This window comes from Thamnophis elegans, chromosome 8 (genome assembly GCF_009769535.1).
Source record: "Thamnophis elegans isolate rThaEle1 chromosome 8, rThaEle1.pri, whole genome shotgun sequence".
Taxonomy (NCBI): domain Eukaryota; kingdom Metazoa; phylum Chordata; class Lepidosauria; order Squamata; family Colubridae; genus Thamnophis; species Thamnophis elegans.
Window position 1 is genome coordinate 59,666,939 of NC_045548.1, and position 26,077 is coordinate 59,693,015.

At 40.8% G+C, this 26,077-nt stretch overlaps 1 protein-coding gene across 1 annotated transcript in view; it reads right to left on the reverse strand.

The window, feature by feature from the left end:
- The window catches only part of SYBU (syntabulin), a 61,367-nt gene extending 35,701 nt beyond the window's left edge, over positions 1–25,666 (reverse strand). The window contains exons 1-2 of the mRNA XM_032223387.1: positions 25,552–25,666; positions 18,877–19,087 (exon numbers count right to left, since the gene is read on the reverse strand). Of these exons, the coding sequence (XP_032079278.1) occupies positions 18,877–19,087; positions 25,552–25,578 (238 nt within the window). The 5' untranslated portion in view covers positions 25,579–25,666. The remainder of the gene's footprint in view (positions 1–18,876; positions 19,088–25,551) is intronic.
- Positions 25,667–26,077: the final 411 nt, after the last annotated feature.

The window sequence follows — 26,077 nt, forward strand, 5'->3', positions numbered from 1 at the left end:
GGTGGAGGCAGTCTTTGAGATTCTTTGGCTGGGGTCTTTGGCAATTTCTTGACTGGGGAATTGTTTACTTGATTGTTGGTCTGAAGTTAACCTTGGAATTAATCCATGCTGAACTGAGTGCTGATATCTGGTGGAGAGTTTCTCTTTTGGGCTAGTTGTTTATCTCTTTTGCATGTCTATAGATGTTGTTAATGTCTCTGTGTCTATTGATGGCTGATTTGTCAGAAGCCCAGGCTTCTAGAAATTCCCTGGCATTTTTGGACTTGACATGATCTACCATAGGATTGTCACCAGTGGTGGGTTTCCACCGGTTTGGACCGGTTCGGCCGAACCAGTAATGGTTTGGCGGTCTGGGTCGCTGGAACCGGCTGCGACCAGGCCTGCCACGCCCCTGAACTGGTTTTCCGGGCAGTGCCATAGGAGCTGCCATCTTGTTTTTCACTTCTGCGCATGTGCAGAACAATTTTTATTGCACTGCGCGTGTGCACAGTTCGCACTATGAGCGAACCGGCAGTAATGCCTGCCGGAACCAACCCCTGATTATCACATTTTCCCAATTGAAACTATGTGTTGAATCTGTCCATATGTTGTGAAATTAAAGAATTTCTGTCATGTTTTCTGCCTGCCAGTTGGTGAATCATGAATCTGATTGAGCAGGATGCAATATTTGGTTTCATTGTTCTCCTCATGTGGTTGTTAAAAGAAATAGAAAAAAGACAGTACAAATGTTGTTTCCCCTCCCCTCCAAAGGAAGATGCCAAAGAGTGATTTCTATGTTGTGGCACCTCAGTTTTGGGATGGACTCCCTCTGATCAGCAACCTTGCATGGACCTTCTCTATTTTTTCTTTGTTTTCTGATAACCATCTCCCAAGATTTGAGCCCACAGCTTCACAAAAGCCTTTTCCCCTAGCACCTCTCTATCAGCATTACAACAATTATTGTTATCAGCTTTAACTTACTATTTATCCTATTTGGTTTTTTTTTTTCTACGGTTTTTTGATAGATTCTATCATGGCAGGTCGGCCGTGCCTATTTTAAATAAAGATCAGGGTTTTCTAAGAAGAAAAGAAACTCATAGAAATGAGGGTTTCAGATTTTAGGTTAGAACTTTTAAAACCCATCTTTTTTTTATAAGTAACTCAAAGCAAGTGAATCTTTCTCCTATTTTCCCCACAACAACTCTTTGAGGTGGGTTGAGCTGCAAAAGATTGCTCTTGATAGAAAGTGGTCTACATTTTTTATGGATCGATAAATATTTGCCAGAGGTTTTCACTATGCTTGATAAAAATATTAGCAGGCATAGTTAGTCTCCCTAGCCAGTGGGGGAAATTCAATTGTTTTTATTACCAGTTCTGTGGTGGGTGTGGTGTGGCTTGGTGGGCGTGGCAGGGGAAGGATTCAAACAAGAGAAAACAATTGGAAATTCAGCCTTGACTTCCTTTGATGATTTCTTTGAACTGAAATTTAAATACTGTGGCTGGCCTTTCTTTTATCAAGAAATAATGTGCGGAGATCAAATACAAGGAAAGAATTTTAACTTTTACTTTTTATTATTCAAATCTAACTCACTAAATTGAAATGCTGACTTTATTTCCACAAATCAAAAATGAAAATCAGTGGTACAGGTACTGACTGTCTAGTATTGAAACCGACTGGGATACGTTTCAGAAGTGCGAAAATGTTCCTATATGTGAACTATGTTTTATGTAATTATACCTCATATTAAGCTTGATTAAAATCTGTTGAGCAAATTGGTTAATATCATTAATTCTGTCCATTGTACTCCTTAAGTGGCAGTATGTGATTTGAGCCACTTTGGACCTATTTGAGTTCCATGTGTTACAGCCAATCTTTTTTTGTCTGACCACCAAGCAGGTTCTGTCAGGACAAATTCTTTATCTACTTTCTAACTCCTCTCAATCTTCACCAGAATTTTGGTGAAGCTGTAACAACCTTTGGGATACATAGGAGGGAGCTGCTAGTTGGACAGGATGCTGAGAATGTTCAACCAGGTCAACAAAACCCTGTGCATGGAATGTTTTGTATCATACTATGGCAGTAGGATTGGGGTCAAACTATTTGAATTTGTAATGGTTTATTTAAAAAGTAGGTGGTGTGGGGGGGATGCTGCTATAGTATATCATTATCTTTTCTGTATTACTCAAAAGCAATTGAGACAAAAATATAAGTTATGTATTATTTTATGTATATCCTGCAGTTTAAAACAACCACAAAAGAATTAAGATTCAATGTATTATTATTTAGAAGTTTACACTTTGATTGCATTTGCTGAGATATGCATTGCTTCAAATAGAACACTTGAGTTACTTCGATAGAGCCAAGGTGGCGCAGTGGTTAAATGCAGCACTGCAGGCTACTGCTAGATCAGCAGGTCAGCGGTTCAAATCTCACCGGCTCAGGGTTGACTCAGCCTTCCATCCTTCCGAGGTGGGTAAAATGAGGACCCAGATTGTTGGGGGCAATATGCTGACTCTCTGTAAACCGCTTAGAGAGGCCTGAAAGGCCTATGAAGCGGTATATAAGTCTACTGCTATTGCTATTCTGCAAAATCTCAATTCCCACCCCACTCTGGGGCCAGCCAGAGGTGGAATTTGCCGTTCTCCAAACTACTCAAAATTTCCGCTACCGGTTCTCCAAACTACTCAAAATTTCTGCTACCAGTTCTCCAGAACCTGTCAGAAACTGCTGGATTTCAGTCCTGTCCCTAGTTTTGTTTCATGTCGGGTGGCCAGCAGCTACATCTAGTGAAGTGCTCTCCACACTTCAATTGTAAAGATAAATTATTACTGCTTTTTTCTATTTCCTGGTGACAAGATAAAACAATTCCCTTGAAGAAGATTTTAAGAATGGAATGAAATAACCTACCAGTCCCTTACGTTTGTTCCAGAGATGGTATTCAGCCGGTTCTCTCCAGCTCGGGGGAAACCGGTACCAGAGGCTGCGGGAGGCTCCGCCCACCTGCCCCGACTTAATGCGCGAGCACTGCACATGTGCAGAAAGTGGTGTGGGCCCACTCACATTTGCAAACTAGTAGGGAAGGTACGTGAATCCCACCACTGTTCCTAAGTAAATTGAAAGTGTGCCTTAATAAAAAATTCTCATTACACAGCAGTGAATTGACTTTGCGCTGTTTTAGCATTTGGGCTGGATCCTGTTTTCAAAGCTCTGCCTTGATTCCTATGTGTAGAAAAGAAAACAGGTGATGGGGGCAGGAAGGATACATAACCTATAAGATGATTGATGAGCGAAACAGATGAAGACAGAAGTCAAGGTCACCGACTTGGCTTCCCAAGTACGCACACATGGGGGATAATCACTTATCCGAAGAGCTCATGCTACAAAAAAATCAGTCATGCAGGTGACACACAGAGGCTTAAAGGCTGAATTTATGTCCAGTCTACCTCTAGAATATTCACTGGGAAACCTGCTAAATTAACAAGGCTTAGACTTTAACCCTTCACAAAAATCTTAGCCCAGTGGCACATTCTTATCAATGACTTTTTACTAGAAACATACATTTGTGCTGCAGGTTCAAATCAATGAGATATACACCCCTTAAGAACTTTCATCTTTTAAAAAGTCAATATTTAGATGACATGATAAGATGAGATGACATTCCTGAAATGGCTTTCTTCCGAATAGCAGCTTCACCAATTGTTACTTGACTGATTTGATTTGGAGAGCTGCCATGCCCAGAGTTCTTCTGTGGCAATATACACATAGGTAAAGGTCCCCGTTCCACATATGTGCTAATCGTTCCCGGCTCTAGGGGGCGGTGCTCATCTCCACTACAAAACCAAAGAGCCAGTGCTGTCTGAAGACATCTCCGTAGTCATGTGGCCGGCATGACTAAATGCCAAAGATGCACAGAACACTGTTATCTTCCCACCAAAGGTGGTCCCTATTATTCTATTTGCATTTTTACATGCCTTCGAACTGCTAGGTTGGCAGAAGCTGGGACAAGTAATGGGGACTCACTCCGTTATGTGGTGCTAGTGATTCGAACCACTGAACACAGCTCATGGGGGGGGGGGTGCGTGACCCTCCCGGGCTCCGTTTTCATCTACAATGGCCTCCTGCAACACTCTGTCAGTGAAAACGGAGGCCGGGAGGGCCACCCTCATGAGCTCTGTTTTCGCTGGCAGAGGTGCTGTGGTCAGTTCCTGCGGGCCAGATCTAAGCACCCCATGGGCCAAATCCGGCCCACGGGCCTTGAATTTGACATATCTGCTTTACAGACTTGTGAAAATTGTAAATGTGAGGACTGACGGCAAAGTTACTTTTTCATCACCACTGTAACTATGAATGATTGAGGTATGAGGCAGTTGCTAAACAAGGATTACCTCTGTCTGGCAAATGCACGTGTGAATATTAACCCGTTCTTTGTAATTATAAATTATTACTAGGGTCCCTAGGGAATGGGCAGCATACAAATTCCATTAAAGTTTGAAAGTTTGAATTAAGCGGATCTCGTGTATTCGCTAAGCATCACGTTGGGTGCCATTTTTGAGGTGCAGCTACTTCGCTAAAATTAAATTACTAATCTGCAAGACAGTGAACGCAGCATAACAAAAATATATTGCATATCTTATTGTAAATATCTACTGGGATAGATTAATAATAGGTTTAGGGATCATATGCACAATATTATATTGCTGGAACATTTAAATACATTTCCTTTAGTGTCTTGCTTTCTCATTCTGGATTCCTTAAGTTAAATGGCTTAACTTTTCCAAAATGGGCAGAACTTCCTTTTTATTTCATCTATTCGGGACAGCTACTTTAAAGCTCAGGTAGTCAATACGCCTCAATCTGCATGAAAAATGGTTCCAAAGTGGCTGCACAATTTAGGATTAAAACAGAGCTAATACTGGAGAATAATCTGAAGTGAACAAGCCAGCTGAATGTTTCTGGTGAATGTTTTTTCTCAGCATGACATATGAATCCTGCAGCTGAAATCCAAACCTAAGGGTGGAAAAGGGGCGGAGGAGGTAGAGAAGAGTATCTAATTCCTATTTATTCAGTTTTTCAGAATGTTCATACCCAGCTGGGAAGGGTCTGTTCCTTTGTTTTTAGTGAGATCTAGTGAATGGGATTCACATGCATGGAGAATTGGCAAAATGGCAATTTTCTCCCCCACCCCCGAACAAGTATATCCTAGCATAGTTCCTTCTACCAACACCTCTTTTGCAGCCCAGCTGAGACTTAGCAAATGCTGCCAAGAAAGTTGGCATCAAGTTTCAAGCGTGGACACATTGTGTGATCAGAGCATTATTTGAAGAGCAGAAGCCACCTAAAAAAACAGATTAAACCAGGACGTCAACTCTTCTGCAGCACACACCAATTCTGGGTGTAGTGAAGCATCCTTTACTCCAGGGGTGTCAAACTCGATTTCATTGAGGGTCACATCAGGGTTGTGTTTGACCTTGGGAGGCTGGGGTGGCCGTGGCCATGGTGGGCATGGCCAGCTTGTTGTCACTCATGTCGGGGGGGCACCTGTGGTGGCCTGAGCACTCTGCCAGTGAAAACAGGCTCCCTAGCTCTGTTTTTGGCGGTGATGGCTTCCTGCGACCTCTGCCAGTGAAAGTGGAACTTGGAAAGGCTGCAAACGGCCCTTGTGTGCTCTGTTTACAGCTGCAGTGGCCTCCTGCAATCTTTCACTGATGAAAATAGAGCCCAGGAGGGCCATTTGCAGCCCTCCTGGGCTCTATTTTGCAGCCCTCCTGGGCTCTATTTTGCAGCCCTCCTGGGCTCTATTTTGCAGCTCAGGAGGGCTGCACATGGCCCTCCTGGGCTCTGTTTTCCCAACAGAGGCACCGCAGGCTGGTCCTTTGTTTTTTCCAGGGTGGTTCTGTGGACCAGATCCAAGCATCCCACGGGCCAGAACCAGCACCTGGGCCTTGAGTTTGACACCCCTGCTTATCCCAAAGCCTATTTAGAGACTTCATCTAGGCAGAAAAGTCCAAATTGTAATTGCAATCTTGTACACATTCCTCATGTTAAGTCTCACCTAGCTTGGCAAGATCAAGAATATAAGAACTATGTCCATAACCCTTAACGCTCATCTAGCACAGTAACTTGGATACTGTAAGAAGATTTTTTTCAACTTTAGTTATGATGAGTTAATTAAGATAGAGAATGTTTTGAAATGTTCCTTCCAAGATTTTTGTTCACCTGGATCAAGTTGTGGTTTATGCATTACTTGTTGTCCTTGCCTTATAACAATTTGTTTAGTGACCAAAGTTACAATGGCACTGAGAAAACATGACTTATGACCATTTTTCACACTTAAAACCATTGCAGCATCTCCATGGTCACATGATCGAAATTCAGACACTTGGCAACTGACTCATATTTATGACGGTGGCAGTGTCCCAGGGTCAGAAAGTCACATTTTGCAACCTTCTAACAAGTAAAGTCAATGGGGAAGCTGGATTCAATTAGCAACTGTGTTATAACTTAACATCTGCAGTGATTCACGTAAGAAATATGGCAAGAAAGATCATAAAATGGGACAAAACTCACTTAACCCCGGTCTCCTTAGCAACATAAAGTTTGGACTCAATTGTGGTTGTAAGTCTGTACACAATCAGTTAACTTAGAGCCGAGATGGGCAAAGATGGGCACAGGTGGCAAGCGGAGCCATTTGTCAGGGCACGTGAAACGTTGCCCTGTCAGCTGACCAGCGCGCACATGTTCAGCCTTTTTTAAAGCCATTTTTCATCCTCCCCAGGCTCCAGAGCTTTATAGGAGCTTGGGGAGGACATGCCCCCCCCCCCGAGGCTTCAGGAGCTTCTCTCTGGAATGTAAAAAACCGGCCCTGTGGGCAAACTGGAAGTTCAGGAATGGACTTCCGGTTTGTTCGTAGGGTCGGTTTAAGCCCTCCTGAGGCTTTAGGGGCCTTCGGGAGGCTTCCCTGAAGCCTCCGGAGGATTAAACCGACCCTACGAGCAAACCAGAAGTGACTTTTGGTTTGCTCGTAGGATTGTTTTTTGCCCTCTGGAGGCTTCAGGGAAGCCTCCCGAAGGTCCCTGAAGCCTCTGGAGAGCCTCGGGGGGGGGGAGGGAGGCTGTTTTCACCCTTCCCTGGCTCCTATAAAGCTTCTTGAGTCTTAAGAGTTTTCTACAACCTTTCTGGTTTTGCTGACTGGTGCTGGGGGAGGGGGATGACTCTGTGTGAGCAGTTGGCAAGTGTGTGTATGGACTACTCCATTTGCGCGAGGTATGCATGTGTGCCTGCCACTCATGCAAATGGAGCATGCATGCAAGCACTTGCCTGCCTCTTGTGCAAGAAGGGATGCCTGTGTGTGCACACAGACATCTGCTCCAGGGGTGGGATTCTACCAGTTTGGACTGGTTCGGGCCAACCGGTAACTCCAACTATCAGTTGGGAGCAAACCGTTTCACTCCGACTTTCAGCTGGGCCCGCCTGCTCACCCCTGTGCTATACTCACCTATATTCCCTTTTCTGAAGCCCAGCTGATGGGTGTGCCAGGGTGGATTGCCATCCCTCAGCTCTTTTCCTCACGCGGAAGGTGATTTTCCTGTAAACTGCGCACACGTGGGTCTGATGCATCAGATGCATGCAGGAAGCAAACCTGGTTCTTAAACCGGTCGGATCACAGCCCTGATCTTTTCTCTCACCATTTCTGAGGCAAAAAGCTCACAACCCACTCAGAACCCACTAGTGGGCTGTGGCCTAAAGGTTGGGCACCCCTGAGTTAATTCACCTGCTGCTATCTCTTGATTTTGATTACTATATGCTTGCTTTCTTTTTCCATCAGTTGCAGATCCCTTTTGATACTACTTAAATGGTTCGGTCTATAAGTATCAGAGCTGCCAGTCAACATAGTGATGGCTGCCAGTCAACATAGTGATGGCTGGGCATTCTGGAGAGTGTCATTCCAATACCTTAATGTAGGGGTCTCCAAACCTGGGAACTTTAAGACTTGTGGACTTCTGGGAGTTGAAGTCCACAAATCTTAAAGTTCCCAAGTTTGGAGACCCCTGCTTTAGTGGTTAACATGTTGGGGATAGATGGAGGACTTTATTCAAAATGCTAAATACTTCCTCTAAACATCTTCATGAGCAACATTTTACAAGCCAATCTTATTTTTATCCTTTTTGTTCATGTATAGGCCACAGTTACTTATGAGGTCACCTGCCAAAGAATAGATATAAAAATGCAAGTCAAGCAAACCTTCAGTTACATAATTCAGCAGTTACTTCCTCTAAAAAGCATTGCCTGAAGCCATATCCTCAGGACTAGAACTGAAATAGCATGAGATACAGATGAGACAACAATGTGTGATGCTAAAATTGTCAGGCATAAATAACCAGGAGAATTCACTTAATTCAAAGCCCAGAAGAGTTTATTATTGCTACCTATACATAAGAATCTTGTAACTAACAGTCAAAGCTAAATTGGCACTAGATAGGGGGCAATAGAATTCAAGAGGGAGAGAGCTACACTTATGTTTCTTTTGGGAGCGTAAAATGTTCCAAACTGATGACACATTTAACTCTGCCCTCCAGCTCTGACTGTTCTTCTATTAAAATTTAGAACTGCTTCCCTCTATTACACAAATACCTAGGACAATGCAACCCTATATTCAGCAAGATACAAAGGCAGCTTATAACATTGCTCAGCAATTGAAAATATTTCTTTTATTCTAGAACTGTGATGAGTTAATCTAGATTGATTGCCGGGCAGAGATAACTATTTGGTTCAGTGGCTGAAAGCATCATAATGTGATAATTAGCTAGCAAATTTCAAAGTATAAGCAAACAATTTGCATTCTGTCACAGAAACATTACCATCTGAAGCAATTATCTAGACTGGGAGCGAATGGCATGATTGTCTCATATTCTTACAGCACATCTGTCTAGATAATTGGATATGTTTTAAGTAATCTTAATTTTAGTTTATGTGTACCTCTCATTTGAAGCCATAGTAATCATTTTGCAAGATTTATGATGTTATGCTTATGCATGGACGTCGTTCATATTCATCAAGTATGCTTTTCTGTTAGTGATAGACAATAGTCTATATTATTCAAAGTCAAATGGTACATGTTCTGGAAATACTGCTATCCTAATTTGAATTTCATGGAATACTAAAAAAAAAAGAAGCATTACTTGCAATGTATTTTCTATACTGGACTACTGAAAAATAGGTTGCTATCACAGAATCAAATTAATGGCATTTGATTAAATTAGAATGTTCATGTTGATTTGAAAAAATTTGAATGTCCAAATTAGTTCAGAAGATATCTCTGATTGGACCAGTTTTGATTCATAATAATAATGATCTTTAAAAGATACTGTATGTGGAAAGCATCCAGATCGGTTTGAATTGATTTAGACTCATTTGATCTCAACTGGTTTGCGTCAATTCAGAAGGCTAAACAGTCACCCAGGCCTCGGATGAATTCTTTGAGAAGGTAAAGATAGTGGGATTCAAAAAAATTTGTTACCGGTTCTGTGGATGTGGCTTGGATTGGTGGGCGTGGCTTGGTGGGTGTGGCTTGGTGGGCATGGCAGGGGGAGGATACTGTAAAATCTCCATTCTCTCTCCACTCCACCTCTGGAAGGTAAGCATTTTCTTCAAGCAACTTTGTACTAGGAGATGCAATGTTTTGCTAGATTCAATCTAGCACACATTTCCACTACCAGGAATTATTTAGTATCCATTGCTCTTTCTGAAGAATTCCCGTCGGGACTTGTTTGGAATTTCCATCACCTTTATTCACCCTTACATTCTTTGGTAGAAGCCATTGCAATTAAAGGGACAGAAAACTACGTATACTTGCAACATACATAATTAAAGAATCACTTCTCTTTTGTCACATCTTCTCCTTTGGCAAGACCTTCCAAATCTTACTTGTATAGAGCCAGTACTCTTTGCTAGGTTGTTATTGTAGAAAAATGCCTTTTGCCATATTGTGTATGGTATAGCTTTCTGTTCATCCTCAAATATCTCAAGATATCACATAATGCTCTCGTCTCCAAATTAATCCTCATAGCAACCATGTAAGGCAGGTGAGACTGAGATTTTCTCAGTAAACTTCATGGTGACGTTGGATTGAACTATACATTCTCCAGTTCTAATCCACTAATCCAGGACTGGACAACCTGTAGTGCTCTTTATGTCAGTGAAATATAAACTCATCCTACCTGTTTCTAACATGTTGGTTAGGTTTGCTGGAAGTTCGACATTCAATACTAGCCAGGGAACCATTCATTATCCATCCTTGCCTAAGCTTTAAAGCTATGTAGATATTTGATTCTAATCTCCAAAATGAGCTTTGAAGACCCAGGAATGCAAACAAGCATCTATTTGCAATGCAGTTGTCCTTTCTGCAGGATCACAAGATCACAGTTATACATTTTTAAATATGCTACTGACAGGTATTATGACTGTGTTCTAAAGGACCTTTCAGAAACTGAATCCACTGCAGCACCCTTCCAAACATCTACAAAGAACAGAAGGATATTCTAGAGGAGACTCTAGAAAGAGTGCAGAGAAGAGCAACAAAGATGATTAGGGAACTGGAGGCTAAAACATATAAAGAACGATTGCAGGAATTGGGTATATCTAGTTTAATGAAAAGAAGGACTAGGAGAGACATGATAGCAGTGTTCTGATATCTCAGAGGTTGCCACAAAGAAGAGAGAGTCAAACTATTCTCCAAAGCACCTGAGGGTAAAACAAGAAGCAATGGGTGGAAACTAATCAAACAGAGAAGCAACTTAGAATTAAGGAGAAATTTCCTGATAGTTGGAACAATTAATCAGTGGAACAACTTGCCTCCAGAAGTTGTGAATGCTCCAACACTGGAAGTTTTAAGAAGATGTTGGATAACCATTTGTTTGAAATGGTGTAGGGTTTCCTGCCTAGGCAGGGGGTTGGACTGGAAGACCTCCAAGGTCTCTTCCAACTCTGTTATTCTATTCTATTCTATTCTATTCTATTCTATTCTATTCTATTCTATTCTATTCTATTCTCTCATTTGCACACTACAGCTACCAGAATCAACTATGCTGACAGATTTGATCATTGACTCACACATGGGTTAGAATTTGTTTCTGGAGGATCATCAATGTTAATGAGTTAAATAAGTTAAACAGCATTAACAGATTATAAAATCAGAAATTCGTAATTCCTTCCATCCTGATGCCCTTCTGGTCGCTTGGACAGCAACCTTGATCTCTCATCCAGGAAGGACAATATGCAATCTATTAAGCTGGTAAAGGCTAAACAAGCCACATATTTTATACAGTCTGACTGAAAAACATCAAGCAGCTGTCGACAATGCGTAAACACCCAGCAACATTTGTGGAAGAGCTATGCCACCTTTTCAGGCAGATTCTAAAATAATTGTCTACTAACTCAAAACAGCAAACACATGATTTTAGCCAATGGAACATCTCATCAGCAATGATTTTAGCTCTATTGCAGGTACTGAAGCATAACAGCCCTTGAAAGAAGGAAGCAATAAACAAGCTGTGCCCCTTGGGAAACATGTTTTTGACACATCAAGCGATTGTTATCACTCACCAAACCAACTGATTCTCCATAAGTTTAATTGGCAAAGAATGGAACAATAGCCCCAAGTGACTCTATAAATAGTTAAGTTTTTATGGCCTTGATAGTTCAATATTTGAAATTCTTGGATAGAGCAGTGCTTTTTATCCAAGGTGGCAACATTGATCAGTTAAAGTAACATTTGAATATTTATTTATTATTATTATATACTTTATTCATTAAACATGAAACTCAGTCAACTGACTGAGAAGTGAAAGGAGAGAAATGGTTTGGTTTTTTGGCACAGTGGGAAGCCCGCACTTTCCTACTGGCAAAAGAAAGGGGTCCCTGCAATGAGAGGTCAGGAAAAAGGGAATGAGTGCCCTTTTTCTGAACTGAACATTCAAAAATGCATCACAAATACCATTGAGTGCTGCTAATGGCTTATACGGGTTGCTGCCAGCGTCCTAGGTATCAATCAAGTACATTATTATTATTATTATTATTATACAATTGTATCACAGCGGCCAGTTGTTTCGCCGGATTTGGCACTGGTTACTAGTCGGGTCCCACCGAGGGGCCTAGGACGTCATAACGTATTTTCGTAATATGCGTGCAGATCCAAGCAGTGCGGCTTTTTGCATTTGACTGATGGTGATTTTGTCAATTTTTATCTGTTTTAAATGTAATTCCAGTGCTTTTGGAATAGCACCCAGTGTGCCAATTACCACTGGAATTACCACTGCTGGTTTGTACCATAATCGTTGAATTTCGATTTTTAAGTCCTGATATTTTGTGATTTTTTCGTGTTCCTTCTCGTTAACCCTGCTATCACCTGGTATTGCGATGTCTATGATTATAACCTTATTTTTCTCAACCAGTGTGATGTCTGGTGTATTATGTGCCAGTATTTTGTCTGTTTGTATGCGAAAATCCCACAAGATCTTGACCAACTGATTTTCAGTGACTTTTTCAGGTTTATGTTCCCACCAGTTTGTTGCTGTTTTAACATAATTTTTGCACAAATTCCAATGGATCATTTGTGCTACTGAATTGTGCCGCAATTTATAATCAGCCTGCACGATTTTTTTTACAGCAGCTGAGTATGTAATCAACAGTTTCATCAGCTTCTTTGCAAAGTCTGCATTTGGCATCATCAGAGGATTTTTCGATTTTGGCCTTAATGGCATTTGTGCGGATAGCTTGTTCTTGCGCAGCCAGGATTAGTGACTCTGTTTCTTTCTTTAATGTACCTGCTGTTAACCATAACCAAGTTTGTTCACTGTCCACTTTATCTTTTATTTTTTCCAGAAATTGGCCATGCAGTGCTTTGTTCTGTCAACTCTCCATTCTTGATTTTATCACATCTTTTCTGTATTCTTGTTTCGTCTGTTGGACCTTCAATAGATTTTTGTTCTTTACTTCGATTAATAGATGTTCTTGACTTTCTTTTAAATAATCAGCCAGTGTGTGTTTTTCTTCTTCAACTATTTGCTTCACTTGTAATAATCCTCTGCCACCTGATTTTCGGGGCAGGTAAAGTCTATCAGTATCACCACGTGGATGTAAACTGTAGTGCATTGTCATTAGTTTCCTGGTTTTTCGGTCCAAAAGGTCCAAATCAGCTTGTGTCCAGTTTAACTATGCCAGCTGTGTATCTTATAACTGGTATTGCCCAGGTATTTATGGCCTTGATTGTATTTCCACCATTCAATTTAGATTTCAAAATTTTCCTAACTCTGATGGTGTACTCTCCCCTGACAATAGTTTTTACTTCTCCATGCTTGATGTTATCTAACTGCAGAATGCCTAAGTATTTGTAGGCTTCATTTCCACTGCATTTAATTAGTTTGCCATTGGGCATTTCAATTCCCTCACATGTAGTGCTTTTGCCCCTTTTTATGGATACAGTGGCGCATTTTTCCATGCCAAACTGCATTGAAATATCGGTGCTGAATACTCGGACTGTGTTTGTCAGTGATTGGATTTCTATTTCTGACTTTCCATAGAGTTTCAAATCATCCATATATAATAAATGAGAATTTTTTTCAGCTTTTTTGGCTGTTTGGTAGCCTAATTTCATTTTTTTAAAGATTACTGATAGTGGGATCATCGCGATGATGAAGAGAAGAGGTGAAAGTGAATCACCCTGGAAAATTCCTCGCTTGATATTAACCATTCCGTAGTTCTCATTCGCTACTGCCAACTCAGTTCTCCATTGTTTCATCGCCTTTTCAGTAAAGGATGTAATATTTTTGCTAATGCTAGTTGTTTCTAAGCATATTATTATTATTATTGTTGTTATTATTATTATTATTATTATTATTATTATTATTATTATTATTATCTTAGCATTAGCATTAGTATATATACTTTATTCATTAAACATGAATCTCAGCCAACTGAACATTCAAAAATGCATTACAGATACCAGTGACTGGTGCTAATGGTTGATACGGGTTGCTGCCAGCGTCCTAGGTATCAACCAAGTACCTTCTTAAAATATAAGATGTTCTGAGTAGCACTGTTTTTTGCGGTTCCGCTGATGTTATTGCAGGAAGCTGCAATTTGTTGATGTGTCTTGTAAAATTCTTGGACATGGTGCCAGGTGCCCCAATGACAATGAATATCACTGTTACATGCTTCATCCATAGCCGTGTAGTTTCGATGGCCAGGTCGCGATATTTCATTATTTTTTCTAGTTCTTTTTCTTTGACTCTGGCATCTCCAGGAATAGCGATATCAATAAACTGTACATTTTGGCCCTCTACAGCCATGATATCTGGCGTGTTGTGCTCCAAATGATGAACCGTTTGTATTCGAAAGTCCCACAAGATCTTCACCTTCTCGTTTTTGATAACTTTTTCCATTTTATGTTCCCATGACTTTCTGGATACAGGTAAATCATATTTTTTACATAATGGCCAGTGGATTAATTTAGCAACTCGGTCACGTCTAGCTTTGTAATCAGTTTGTGCAATTTTGCTGCATTCACATATTAAATGTGAAACAGTTTCGACTTTGATATTTCAAAGTCGGCAGTTTGGGTTGTCATTGGATTTTTGTAATTGGGCGATAGTTGCTGGGTTCTGTGCCTTTTTCTGGATCTTTCATTATCAAGTATGTTCGGCCAGCTGTTAACCATTTTTCATGTTGCATTTTGAAGCATTTGATCAAATTGAGTGGCCATGTGATGATGGCTTGTCAGGTGTTTTAGCCAGTATCCATGCAGTTCATCCAGGCCAGGTGCACTCAAGTTCTTGACCTTCTTTGCTTGTTTTGCTACCATGTCAGTTTTTATTACAATATTTTCCATCTTGTTTTGTGTTGTTTTTTTTGTTGAATATCTTTGATCCAGGAGACAGTGTTGTTGTATTCCACTGGGTTTTCCCACAGTTCTTTCCAAAAGTTCAAAGTTTTTTCTTTACATGGGTGAATATTAGTTTGGATTCGATTTTCATCAAGGGACTGGCAGAAGAAGTGTTGGTTTCTTCTGAACTGGACATTTTCATGATATTGTTTTATTCGTCCTTCGTATCTTTCAATTTTCCTTGCTGTTGCTATTGCACGTTGTTTTAGTTCTTCCATAATTTCCATTATTGTTTTTTCCTCCAGGTTGTATTTTTTGTGCAAACTATTTTGTGTAAACTATGTTTTGCTCTTTAGTTTTCCTTCTTTTAAGAACTTCAGATTGCTGATATCCCCTCGTAGTTTTTAAATTTTATTTTCAAGTGGAGGTTTCCACTTTGGTGTTCCAGTGGGTTTCTTTTCTTGGCATTTTATAACCTAGTTCTGCAGTTATAGTGACAGCTGTACTATACATTAATTGGTTGGTTTCATATAGTGTGCTGGATGGGATGGAAGTTAAAAAGTTGTTCACGGCAGTTAACAGATTTTTCACTCGTTTGCTATGCCCTTCGCAAATGATAGGCAGTCTTTTTCTTTCTACATTTTCTTTGATGTGGTTTTCAATTTTTTCTTTCAGCATTTTTGCTAGATTACTTAGCTCTACATTTTCAAGTTGTTGCACAGGAGGGTTTTCATCCTGTATGTTTGTTTCTTCCACTGGCTGGTCAATTTGTTCAGGTGTTGGACCAATTTCTTCAGCTTGTTCATCATTACTTGTTGTTTTCTTTTTAGCCAATATTTTGAGATGTTGCATTTCAGCTTTATTACGGATGATGAAGCGCCTTTGATCCATTAATCTTTGTTCACTTATGTCACTTTCCAGGTATTGTTCCTTCCACAGTTGCATCATTCTTTTTTGGCTGTTGGTTCTACCTGGTAGTAATATTTGAGGATTTGTTGATTATCTTCGGTTGTATAAGTTTTGCGCTTTGGTTCCAATTGCTTTGCAGTTGCACGCCCTGGTTCCCTGGCAGTAACAACTGAGCCCTGTAGCCCCTTTTTCGACAGATGTCCAGGAGCCATAGCATCTGACATGGTCCTTGTTGACCCGGGCGATGACCGATCCAAAGTGGAATTTTGTTGATTTCTCCTCATCATTAGTGATGGTAGGTGCCTGGGTTGGTTCTCACTGCTAAGCCACTACTGATTCAAGGATGATAATATCATAACTGTAGGAACTGCACCAGATAGCCGGCCAGGCCCAGCCATGGCAGGAAAGAGGCCTACCTTCTTGTTTTGATGGTAGGAAGGAGGATCAGGAATGGAGGGAGGAAAGAGGCTTACCTTCCTGTTGGTTGTAGGAAGGAATTATCAGGAATTGTTGTTGTTGTTGTTGTTGTTGTTATCTTTAGTAAGATTCACAGCCTTTGGGGCTGGTTGGTAGCTTAACAGCTGGAGTCCTAACCAAGGACCTAGGAACTGTTAAGGTAACATTGAAGGATATAAGCTGTTCCAAGTAGGGCGTTTTTTTGTAGAATCAGAATGTTCAAGTCAGTTAAATTTAGAATTTTCAAATAGTGAGGTAGCCCTTTAGGTATTGCTCCAAGGGCTCCAATTACAATTGGGACAACACATGCTTTCTTTTTCCATAATCGCTCAACCTCAATTTGTAAGTCTCAGTATTTTGTGATTTTTTTTCTTGCTGTTTATCTTCAATTTGTGCATCACCAGGTATTGCAATGTCAATGAACCATACTTTTTTTTCTTTTCAACTATTGTTATGTCAGGTGTGTTGTGGGCCAGGTGCCTGGCAGTCTGAAGTCCCACAAGATCTTGACTTTCTCATTCTCTAAAACCTTCTGAACCTGATGTTCCCAGTGGTTTTTGCTGTACTCAAATCTAAACTTTTGGCACAATTTCCAGTGAATAATCTTAGCAACACAGTCATGGCGTTGTAGGTAGTCAGTTTGTGAAATTTTGCAGCAGCAGCATCATCATCATCATCATCATCATCACCCTATTTTCCCCAAAATAAGACATCCCCGGATAATAAGCCCAATTTGAGCTTTTGAGCGCATCCGCTAAAATAAGCCCTCCCAGAAAATATCACAACAAAACAGCAACCATGTGGTGACCCCACTCGCTGCCTCCTGCACCTCAAAAATAATAAGACCTCTCTGAAAATAAGGCCAAACATTTATGCCAGGGGTCAAAAGAAACACAATAAAATAAAGGTCTTATTTTTGGGGAAACACGGTATTATTATTATTGTTTTTATTGTTATTATTATTTTCTGTCTTTTGTATTTACAATTTCATTAAGTAGGCCATTGGCACCAATGGGTGAAAAACCATGTAGAAAAAGATACGGAATGGCAAAAATGCAATGAAAAAGAAGGATGAGTATAGACAAGCAAATGTTTTGCCCATAGGCAGGGGTGTCTATGGATGGTGGGGACTGAAAGACCAATAGCTGAGAGAGTTGGGTTAGGAAAAAGTGAAAGGTTCTATGTATGCATGTTTGAGTATGGGTATCAGAAAGATGATGCCTAAGGCGCTGCGGTAGCTCAGTGGCTAAGATGCTGAGCTTGTTGATCAGAAGGTCGGCAGTTCAGCAGTTCAAATCTCTCATATTGCTCCTGTTATTTGTCCAAGCTTCTGCCAACCTAACAGTTTGGAAGCATGTAAAAAATGCAAGTAGAAAAATAGGGACCACTTTGGTGGAAAAGTTATAGCTCTACATGTGCCTTTGGCGTTTAGTCATGCCGGCCACATGACCACAGACACCGCTGGCTTTTCAGCTTAGAAACGGAGATGAGCACTACCCCTAGAGCCAGAACTGACTAGCACACATGTGTGGGGGAACGTTTACCTTTACCTTATCAGAGAGGTATCACTAGTATGTGTTTAGGGAAGGTTACACGAAATGAGAGAAAGACTTGTGCTTTCAAAGAGATGGTTTACTATTTCTAGGCTCAAATCTCATTTCTATTGTGCAATCAAGATTTTGTGCAACCTCTTTACAAATCTGTCTTTCTGTGAAATAACTTTTTGTGGCCAAATGGCTGGATTCAAAGTTGTTGGCCTGCATCTCAAGGCTCTGCTCTTAACTTGTGGCATGTATCCAGATTCCTAGACAAATGACTTGCTATGATAAATAGTTGGGCCAGTTTTCCCTTCTATGAAATTGATGCTTTATGCAGGCCAATCTCAATATAGCAACATTGATAGCACTTGCTTACACTTCCAAAAGCCAGAGTTTTGGGGGGATGTTTAATTACTGACTCACCTCGCAGTGGCTGTACCAACAGCCCCACTGCTGGCACACTTCTTCTTCAGCTGCTTTCTGCTGCTCGCACATATCACCTCCAGCCTCCGTTTTGCTGTCAGATTCTGGAAATTCCTCTGCAGCCAATAACAGAGCTCTGGATTGGAGGCCAGGGCAATGCATGCAGGCAAGCAGCCACAGAAGAAGTGGGTCTGCAAGGTGAGGCAGGTGTTGGGGCAGTGGTGGGTTGCAGGCAGTATGCCCCAGTACCGGAGTACCGGTGCCTGCCAGGAGCACTGGATACTGTTCCGGTACGGTGCTCTGGAGGGCCCAACCACCCACCCACCAGCCTTACCTGTATTTGAGCTCTTCGGTGCTTCCGTGCACCCACACGGAGCGTACAGCGCCTGCATGATGCTCTGCTGAGCAGCTGGAGTATTGTGAAGGCATCATGGAGCGTTGCAGGAGGGAAGGATGCATGCGTGTGCTGTGCATGTTCACGCGCGCTGCGTGCATTCATGTGGTGGCCGTTGGGTCCTGTGGCACCCTACCAGTTGCAATGGGATCTGGAACCCACCACTGCCTGGTAGGTAGGACAGCATTACCACCCCCATCCCCACCCTAGCTTATTTTTTACATATGCATATCATTCAATAATGATACTATAAAAACAGCCATTTTATCCTAACTGATGTACATTCTTTCTTTAATACCTGAGCAAAAACTGTTGCTGCTGATTGTCCTGGCAGACCCTCCAGATGAGCTTAAAGGGTTGAATTCTTTGCTTTCCTCTTCAGAAAAGGGGGATTCGGATGCTGGAGACACCTTCTGGTATTGGAAATGTTGCTGGGAGAGATGAGGCCGAAGTACCAGGCGAGGAATCCGGCTGCGGCAAAACTCCTTGTCCTGCATTTTGTGATCCTTCTAAATGGAAAAGAAAGTAGTGTCACTCGTACAGATGATGTTACCTAGCTAGGAAGGTCTGCAATCAAACTACCACATTCAAGGAGCACCGAGAATTCCATAGTTGATATCAGAACTACAGATATTCTCTTCCATTGAAAGTTGGATCAGTCCCTACTGTCCCAAAGGTGCTTTTTCAGGAGGCAACTGGACTTTCTTGTTTTTTCTTTTCTTATGCAAACACTTTGCTTCTCATCCAAGAAGCTTCTTCAGCTCTGACAGGATTGTGTGGAATGGAAGGATCTAAAAGATGTTTAGCTATACAGTTTGGGATGAACACCCTTTGAATGGTGTGACAATAGGAATGGATTTCCAGAGGAAAAAAATGTAGACTACAGGAATCAGGAGCACTACTCAACTGACCCTGAGGACACAGATAAAACTCCAAGTGCTTCAACGACCCTAAAAGGATGCAAATGACCAGCTGTCTGCAAGGAGTATAAATCCTTCCATTCCCCATTATCCTGTCAGAGCTGAAGAAGCTTCTTGGATGAGAAGCGAAAAGTCTTCAAAAGAAAAAACAAGAAAGTCCAGTTGCCTCCTGAAAAATCACCTTTGTGACAACCATGACCTGGTGACTGAGAATCTCTACAGATTATCAGTCCCTACTGTTTCCCAGACCCTCTTATACCCATGTCCTAACAAATAATCTGATATCAGCAGAATGGCCGTTGTCATCGTATTTTATCCAATGAAAATTTGTACAATTAGCCCTCCTGTTGAAAACAGTGAACAATATGGATTGGGGTCAATGAGTGCCTTTTTGCATGCATATAAATATATTTAGACTACATTCTGAGAACACATTCAAAACTATTGAAACCAGTGATAATGTTCTTCATCATTGGATGTAGAGAAGGCCTTTGATATGGTGCAGTGGCATGTTTTGAAATAAATCTTGCCTAAGTATGCATTCTCCTCTTACTATAATTGAATTATTACATTATATTCTATTTCCTTTGCTAGGGTTATTAAAAATTATTTGTTTATCTAGCAGGATACTTCATAATTTGTAAAATATCTGCTTTATCTTCTGATTTGTAATGCTAAAACAACTGGCCTGTTTTCAAACACAGGAAATTTTCAGTACAACAGTATTTGCATTGATTACTATATAATTCATACATCTTGTACTGCATTATATCTTATTACATCTTATTACAACTACCTACTTTTCTACACCAAAATTTACAGTTTGATAATTTGTCGGATTACAATTAACTGAAGTTCCATATCCTTCTTACAGACTCTAATAATTGCTATAACAATTTGTAATAATTGGCTTTCAATGAGTACTTGAATTCTGTAAATATTAGTAGATATAAAGATGTTTTTGATCATATATAAATAGCTATAAATTCTATGGAGAAATATAATCCAAAAATGAATATTACTTCTATGTAAAAGTATTCCTAATTTTTTAAAATGGATTAAGAGTATATTAAAAGTTGGCATTTTTTTTACAAAAAGGTCAACCTTCTAGATTTTTAAAACCTACTCTACAGCCATGATATAATAACTGATTCATTTCTCATTATCAAGGGGAATATACAATATGTTGACTTTGCTATGAAATATCAATGATTAAATTAAAAGAAACATACACTATGGTCATAATTAGGAAATTATTGTGTGACTTGTTCAACATTATGGGACAATTTATCTCTACTTCACCCTCTCTATTCACCAATCATTCTTATATTAAAGGCTGGAAGGTACATTTGGTGCACACATATTTTTTTTTAACGTGTTCTCACTTTGATGATTTTCCAGAGAGCTTTAAAGCCCTGGCAGTTTTCCAGGTTGGATGTAATCCCTTCTTGAACATGTTTTTCTCTATGATTATATACAGAACAGGGGTGTCAAACTGGTGGCTTGGGGGCCGGATGCATCACACACTGGCCACACCCACCCCAGCTCCGCGAAGGGGAAAAACATTGTGATACATCATGAGATGTTTGACACCCATGGTATAGAGGGGATATAGGTAAAGGTAAAGTTTCCCCTCACACATATGTGCTAGTCGTTCCTGACTCTAGGGGGCGGTGCTCATCTCTGTTACAAAGCTGAAGAGCCAGTGCTGTCCAAAGATGTCTCTATGGTCATGTGGCCAGCATGAGTAAACACTGAAGGCGCATGGAACGCTGTTATCTTCCCAACAAGGATGATCCCTATTTTTCTACTTGCATTTTTACATGATTTCGAACTGCTAAGTTGGCAGAAGCTGGGACACGTAACGGGAGCTCAGTCCATTATGCAGCGCTCGGGATTTGAACTGCCGACCTTTCTGATCAACAAGCTCAGCGTCTTAACCACTGAGCCAGGGCGTCCCGGGGCTCAGAGGCTATAACACATCTTATTTATGGTACTTACTTTGTGCAGTGTTTTTAACTATTTACAATTGAATATATTATAAACAGCCCAGAGTTGATTTGAAATTGGGGAGCACCCAAATATAAATAAATGAATTTGGGACAGAAATGTATTTTTGATCCTTATTCCCAAGACTAACTTGTATTCCTGAAAGATCCCAGTTGGAAAATTATAGTTATGGAAATTATGGTCAGCTTGAGGTATTAATACTTCAGATCAGCTTTTGACAATATCTGAATTATAGTGGCTTTTGAATTGCCCAAAATTAGAATTGGCTTCTGATCTTCAGTTAAACGATATTATTTTTACAACTGTTTCAAAATGTACTGGATAAAATTCCATATTACGATCAATATTTTCTGTGTTTGGATGATGCCATATCTATATTTTTCATACACAAAAGAGTATTGCAAATGTGGGTATTAGTTATTTCCAAGAAATCTGAAATAAACAATTGCAATATCCAAATGCAATACAAAAACTGATTCATTGATAATGGTCTTATAGATTATTTAATGAATCTCATTTATCATTTTTCTTCTAATTTACTGGACATTCCAGAAAATGTTTAAGAAAGTTTGCAAACAACTTCATTTAATTGGAAGTGTAAACTAAGCATCAATACACTTATTCAAATGATGAGTTTTGTCTCATGATAGATCCCATTTTGGTTTAAAAGAATACTTTTAAAAGAAAGTGTACCTTTTTAAAAAAATTATCAATGTATGAAGAATTATGGATTTATCAAAACAGGAATGAGGGGGACAAAGAAGTCTAGTTTTATGTGTTGGGAAGCCAAATATTTCCAAATTTACTGTTTTAAATCACCAATATACATTTGCTTTCAGTTTACCAAATTCCTTACTATCAATGTAACTGAATCAATCAATGTACAATCAATAAACAGCGATGTGTTTAAGGATTAGGCTGAATGATTTCCTATATGTATTTCTTGTCTCCTTTTTTCTTTCTGCTGCTTGTAACAGTGTGTATGTCTTTGTGTTCCCTATCTTCTTTTGTGAATTAATTATTGTAATAATAATTAATAAAATTAAAATTAAAAATTAAATTAATGATTTTTATTAAAGCAGTAACTTTATTTTCTTCAGAGAGAAAAAAAGAGAAGCTGTGGCTCAGCAACAGGATGAGGTTTTCCATCTATAGGAGCCACTTTCAATCCTTAAACATTTTCAGACATCTTTGAAATTTCAGAGATGCAGCTAAATCAGCCTTCCCCAATTTGGTATCCCACAGTGGATTCCTTAGCTCAGTAGATTCTGAATGGTGATTAACATGAAGATGTGCGGATTTCAACTCCCAGAATTCCCCAACCAGCATGTGTTTGCTGGAGTTGTTCCATACATCTTCAAGGTGTCCTGGTTGAGAAACACTGTCTTATCAAATACCATTCAGACAGAGGTCCAACTATGACAAACACACCTGAGGAGCATCATATTGTCAGGTGTATTAGATGTTCCCATGAGAGATTAAGGCTAGAAACAAAATGGTTTCATAATCTATCATAGTAATCTCATAGGTAAATCTTTGAGCTAAGTTTGACTCCTGTTGACACATCCAAGTTGTTTTTTCCATAGCAGTAAAAAGGTAGTCTCCATGATGGCTTTCACGATGTTTTCCCAACTCCCCAGTTCGGGTTCTAGAGCTAGTATTTTCTCTTTCCACTTGATCTTGTTTAACATTTTCAAGATTGGGTAAGGTTGGCCTGGTGTTTCTCCCTGGTCAACTAGAACTGATTTTAGGTGGATATTAAGCATTCATTCTATTAATAACTCTGGCATTGCCACTGGATACTTTAATAACTCAACTCAGAATTGATAAATATGACAAATTTGCAGAAAAAGGGATCCATGAACATGTTTATCATATTAGTGAATAAACAAACAACAAGCTGAAACTCAGGGGCTTCCATGGTTAACAGCTTCTCTAGTAGTTATCTCCAAATTTTAATTCAACTAACGGGGTAACAGTTCTGTAATCTTAGTCTTTATTTCATCAATTCATTTTTCAAATTATCATTCAATTTATCAATCAATCATTATCATATATCATTACTATAATGTTATTATCAATCATTCATTTATTATTTCATTAAATCAAGTGTCATTTCTTTCTAATTCTTGGGAGTGGATCTTTTGACACATGATCAAAGCCAAGAGCAATCCTTGAGTTATGAACGTTTGATAAGGAACCACTCACGAGTGGGGTCCAATTGAAGATGTGGCTTTTAATTGATGGTCAATCTCTGAGCAAAGAATTGTTGTAACATCCAAAAACCTCTTAGGGTTTATTCAGGGATCTCATCAACATACTGTCCTTTAGCTCTTCTGAAGTAAATCCACATATATTTCAACTCACCTCGGGAAAACAAAAAAAAACCCACATTATATTAATTGGTCTCGACTTTGTTTTCTTTTGAAGGGAATCTATTTAGAAATGAACCCCCGATTGGCTAGAGAAAGCAAGAAAGTAGGGAGAAGATAAAACACCCAGACGACACTCTATAAAATGGAAAGGGGGGGGGGAAGAAGGGGGAAAACAGAAAAGAAAATATTAAATATATAAGTATATATCCAAAAGTGCGATATAAAGGGGGGGAAACATAACTAGGGTAGACTAGTGAAAGTAAGGGAACAAGAAATGATACTAAATTATATTTGGGTTGGTGGAAATACCATCCCAAGGAAATATAAACTGAGTTTTGAAATATACACCAACAATAATAGAAAAAGAAAGGAAGGAGGAGGAGAGAATGAAAGGAAGATGGGGGGAGAAGAAAGAGGTAAGGAGAGGAAGATGGAAGGGAGAGAAAGAGAAGGAGAGAGGGTAGGAAGGGGAAGAGGAAGAACAGGAGTAGGAGAAAGGTAAGGGAAGAAGGAAGGAGAAGGAGAGGAGGAAGGAAGGAAGTAGAGAAGGGAGAGAGGGAGAAAAGAAAGGGAAAACAAGGAGGTGTTACAAAAAGGAGGAAGGGATGGTAAATAAAGCAACCCAAACTGTATATTATAACTTATTAAATGAAATAATAAATGTATGAAAATGATAAATGTAAAGAAGAATAACAATTATGTGAATGTATACTTAATGTAAGAAAATAAAAAAATAAAAAAATTCTTTAAAAAAAAGAAAAGAACCCCAATGTCAGAGATGCCAAAAAGGAAGATACATTCACCTTTCAAAAAAAAAAAATGTTCCCGAATAAGAGACTCAGAGGCCCAGCATCCCCTGGAGAGGAACAGTAATGAATTTATTATGCTAGGCATCATCTGGAAGAGGGGCTCAAAACACAATTATCTCTTCCCTACCACTCTGGTTTCCCGGAATCCCAAAAGATTCAGCCACTTCGGGAAAGGGGTGGGAGACAATCCAGCTTGGAGCTGATGTAATACGGTTGAGCTTCATTCTCTACTCCCCTTCCTCCCACCCCAAGTACCTTTCTGAGCTTTGGGCTGACGTTATTTATTTTTGAGCTTGATCCCACCCACCCATTCGAGAAAAAGATCCGCAGCAGAGGCAGAGGCACAGAAAATGATGTCAGCCTCCTTATTGAGGGGTGGAGGGTTAGTGTGAAGGATGCATACCTTCAGCTGGGGAGGGAACAGGCTCAGCTTCTACCCCGCACACAAGGGGGCAGAAGATCCGCAGTCCCCTCCCCTCCCCATCCCAAATCATCCATCCATCCATCCATCCATCCATCCATTCATCCATCTATCCCATGCAGTCTTCCATCGAGGAGCTGACAAACACGGGATCGCGGGTGACGAGAGTGGTCCCCCTCCCCGGCATTTAACGCCGCTTCTCGAAGGGCATTTTTGCGTGGACGGAGGTTGGGCGGGGTGTGTGTGAGAGAGATGAAGCCGAGATCTCTTCTGCCTAGGATCCACGCGTCCGCCCGCTCCAAAGAACGTGTGTACGCGTGTGCCTCTGGGCTCGAATGGGTATATAGGTATACAGGCGGGCGGGTTGGAAACCAGACCTGGCTACACCTGGCTTTTCTCCCTCCCTGCAATACTCCCCCCCCCCGGTCGCCGTCTCACCTTGCAGCTTTCCTTGAGGGGCCCCATCTCGCCTGACCTCGGCGGTGACAGCCAGCCGGGCTGCTGGCGCGCAGGAGAGCGACGAAAGAAACCGGGTCGCTGCCAATGCTGCAGCCGCTCCCAGCTGCCCGAACCCGTGCTTGGCGCTCCGCAGCCCCAGCTCCGGCCAGCCCCCGCCTTCGCCGTCCCCTCGCCCCGCCCTGACACGTGGAGAGTCCGACTCCGCCGCCGCCGCTGCTGCTGGCTGTCGGCTTGCGTCGGGCGGTGAGCTGATGCTGGCTCCGCTGAGGCTCCGGAGATAGTTGCCGCCGGTGGGGACAGAGAGAGAGGAGAGACAGAGAGAGATGAGTGGGGCGGGAGTCGTGCCGGCCTCCTATTGACGCGGCGGCGTTTGCGATAAAAAGAGGCTGCGCAGTGAACGGGGAAGGTTTTAGGTGGGCTTCTCGGTCTGGGAAGGCGCTCCGCTTACGTTAGCCCTGAAGAAACGGGCGCCAGGTTGCAGAGCGGCTGCCTCTATTTTTCTTTG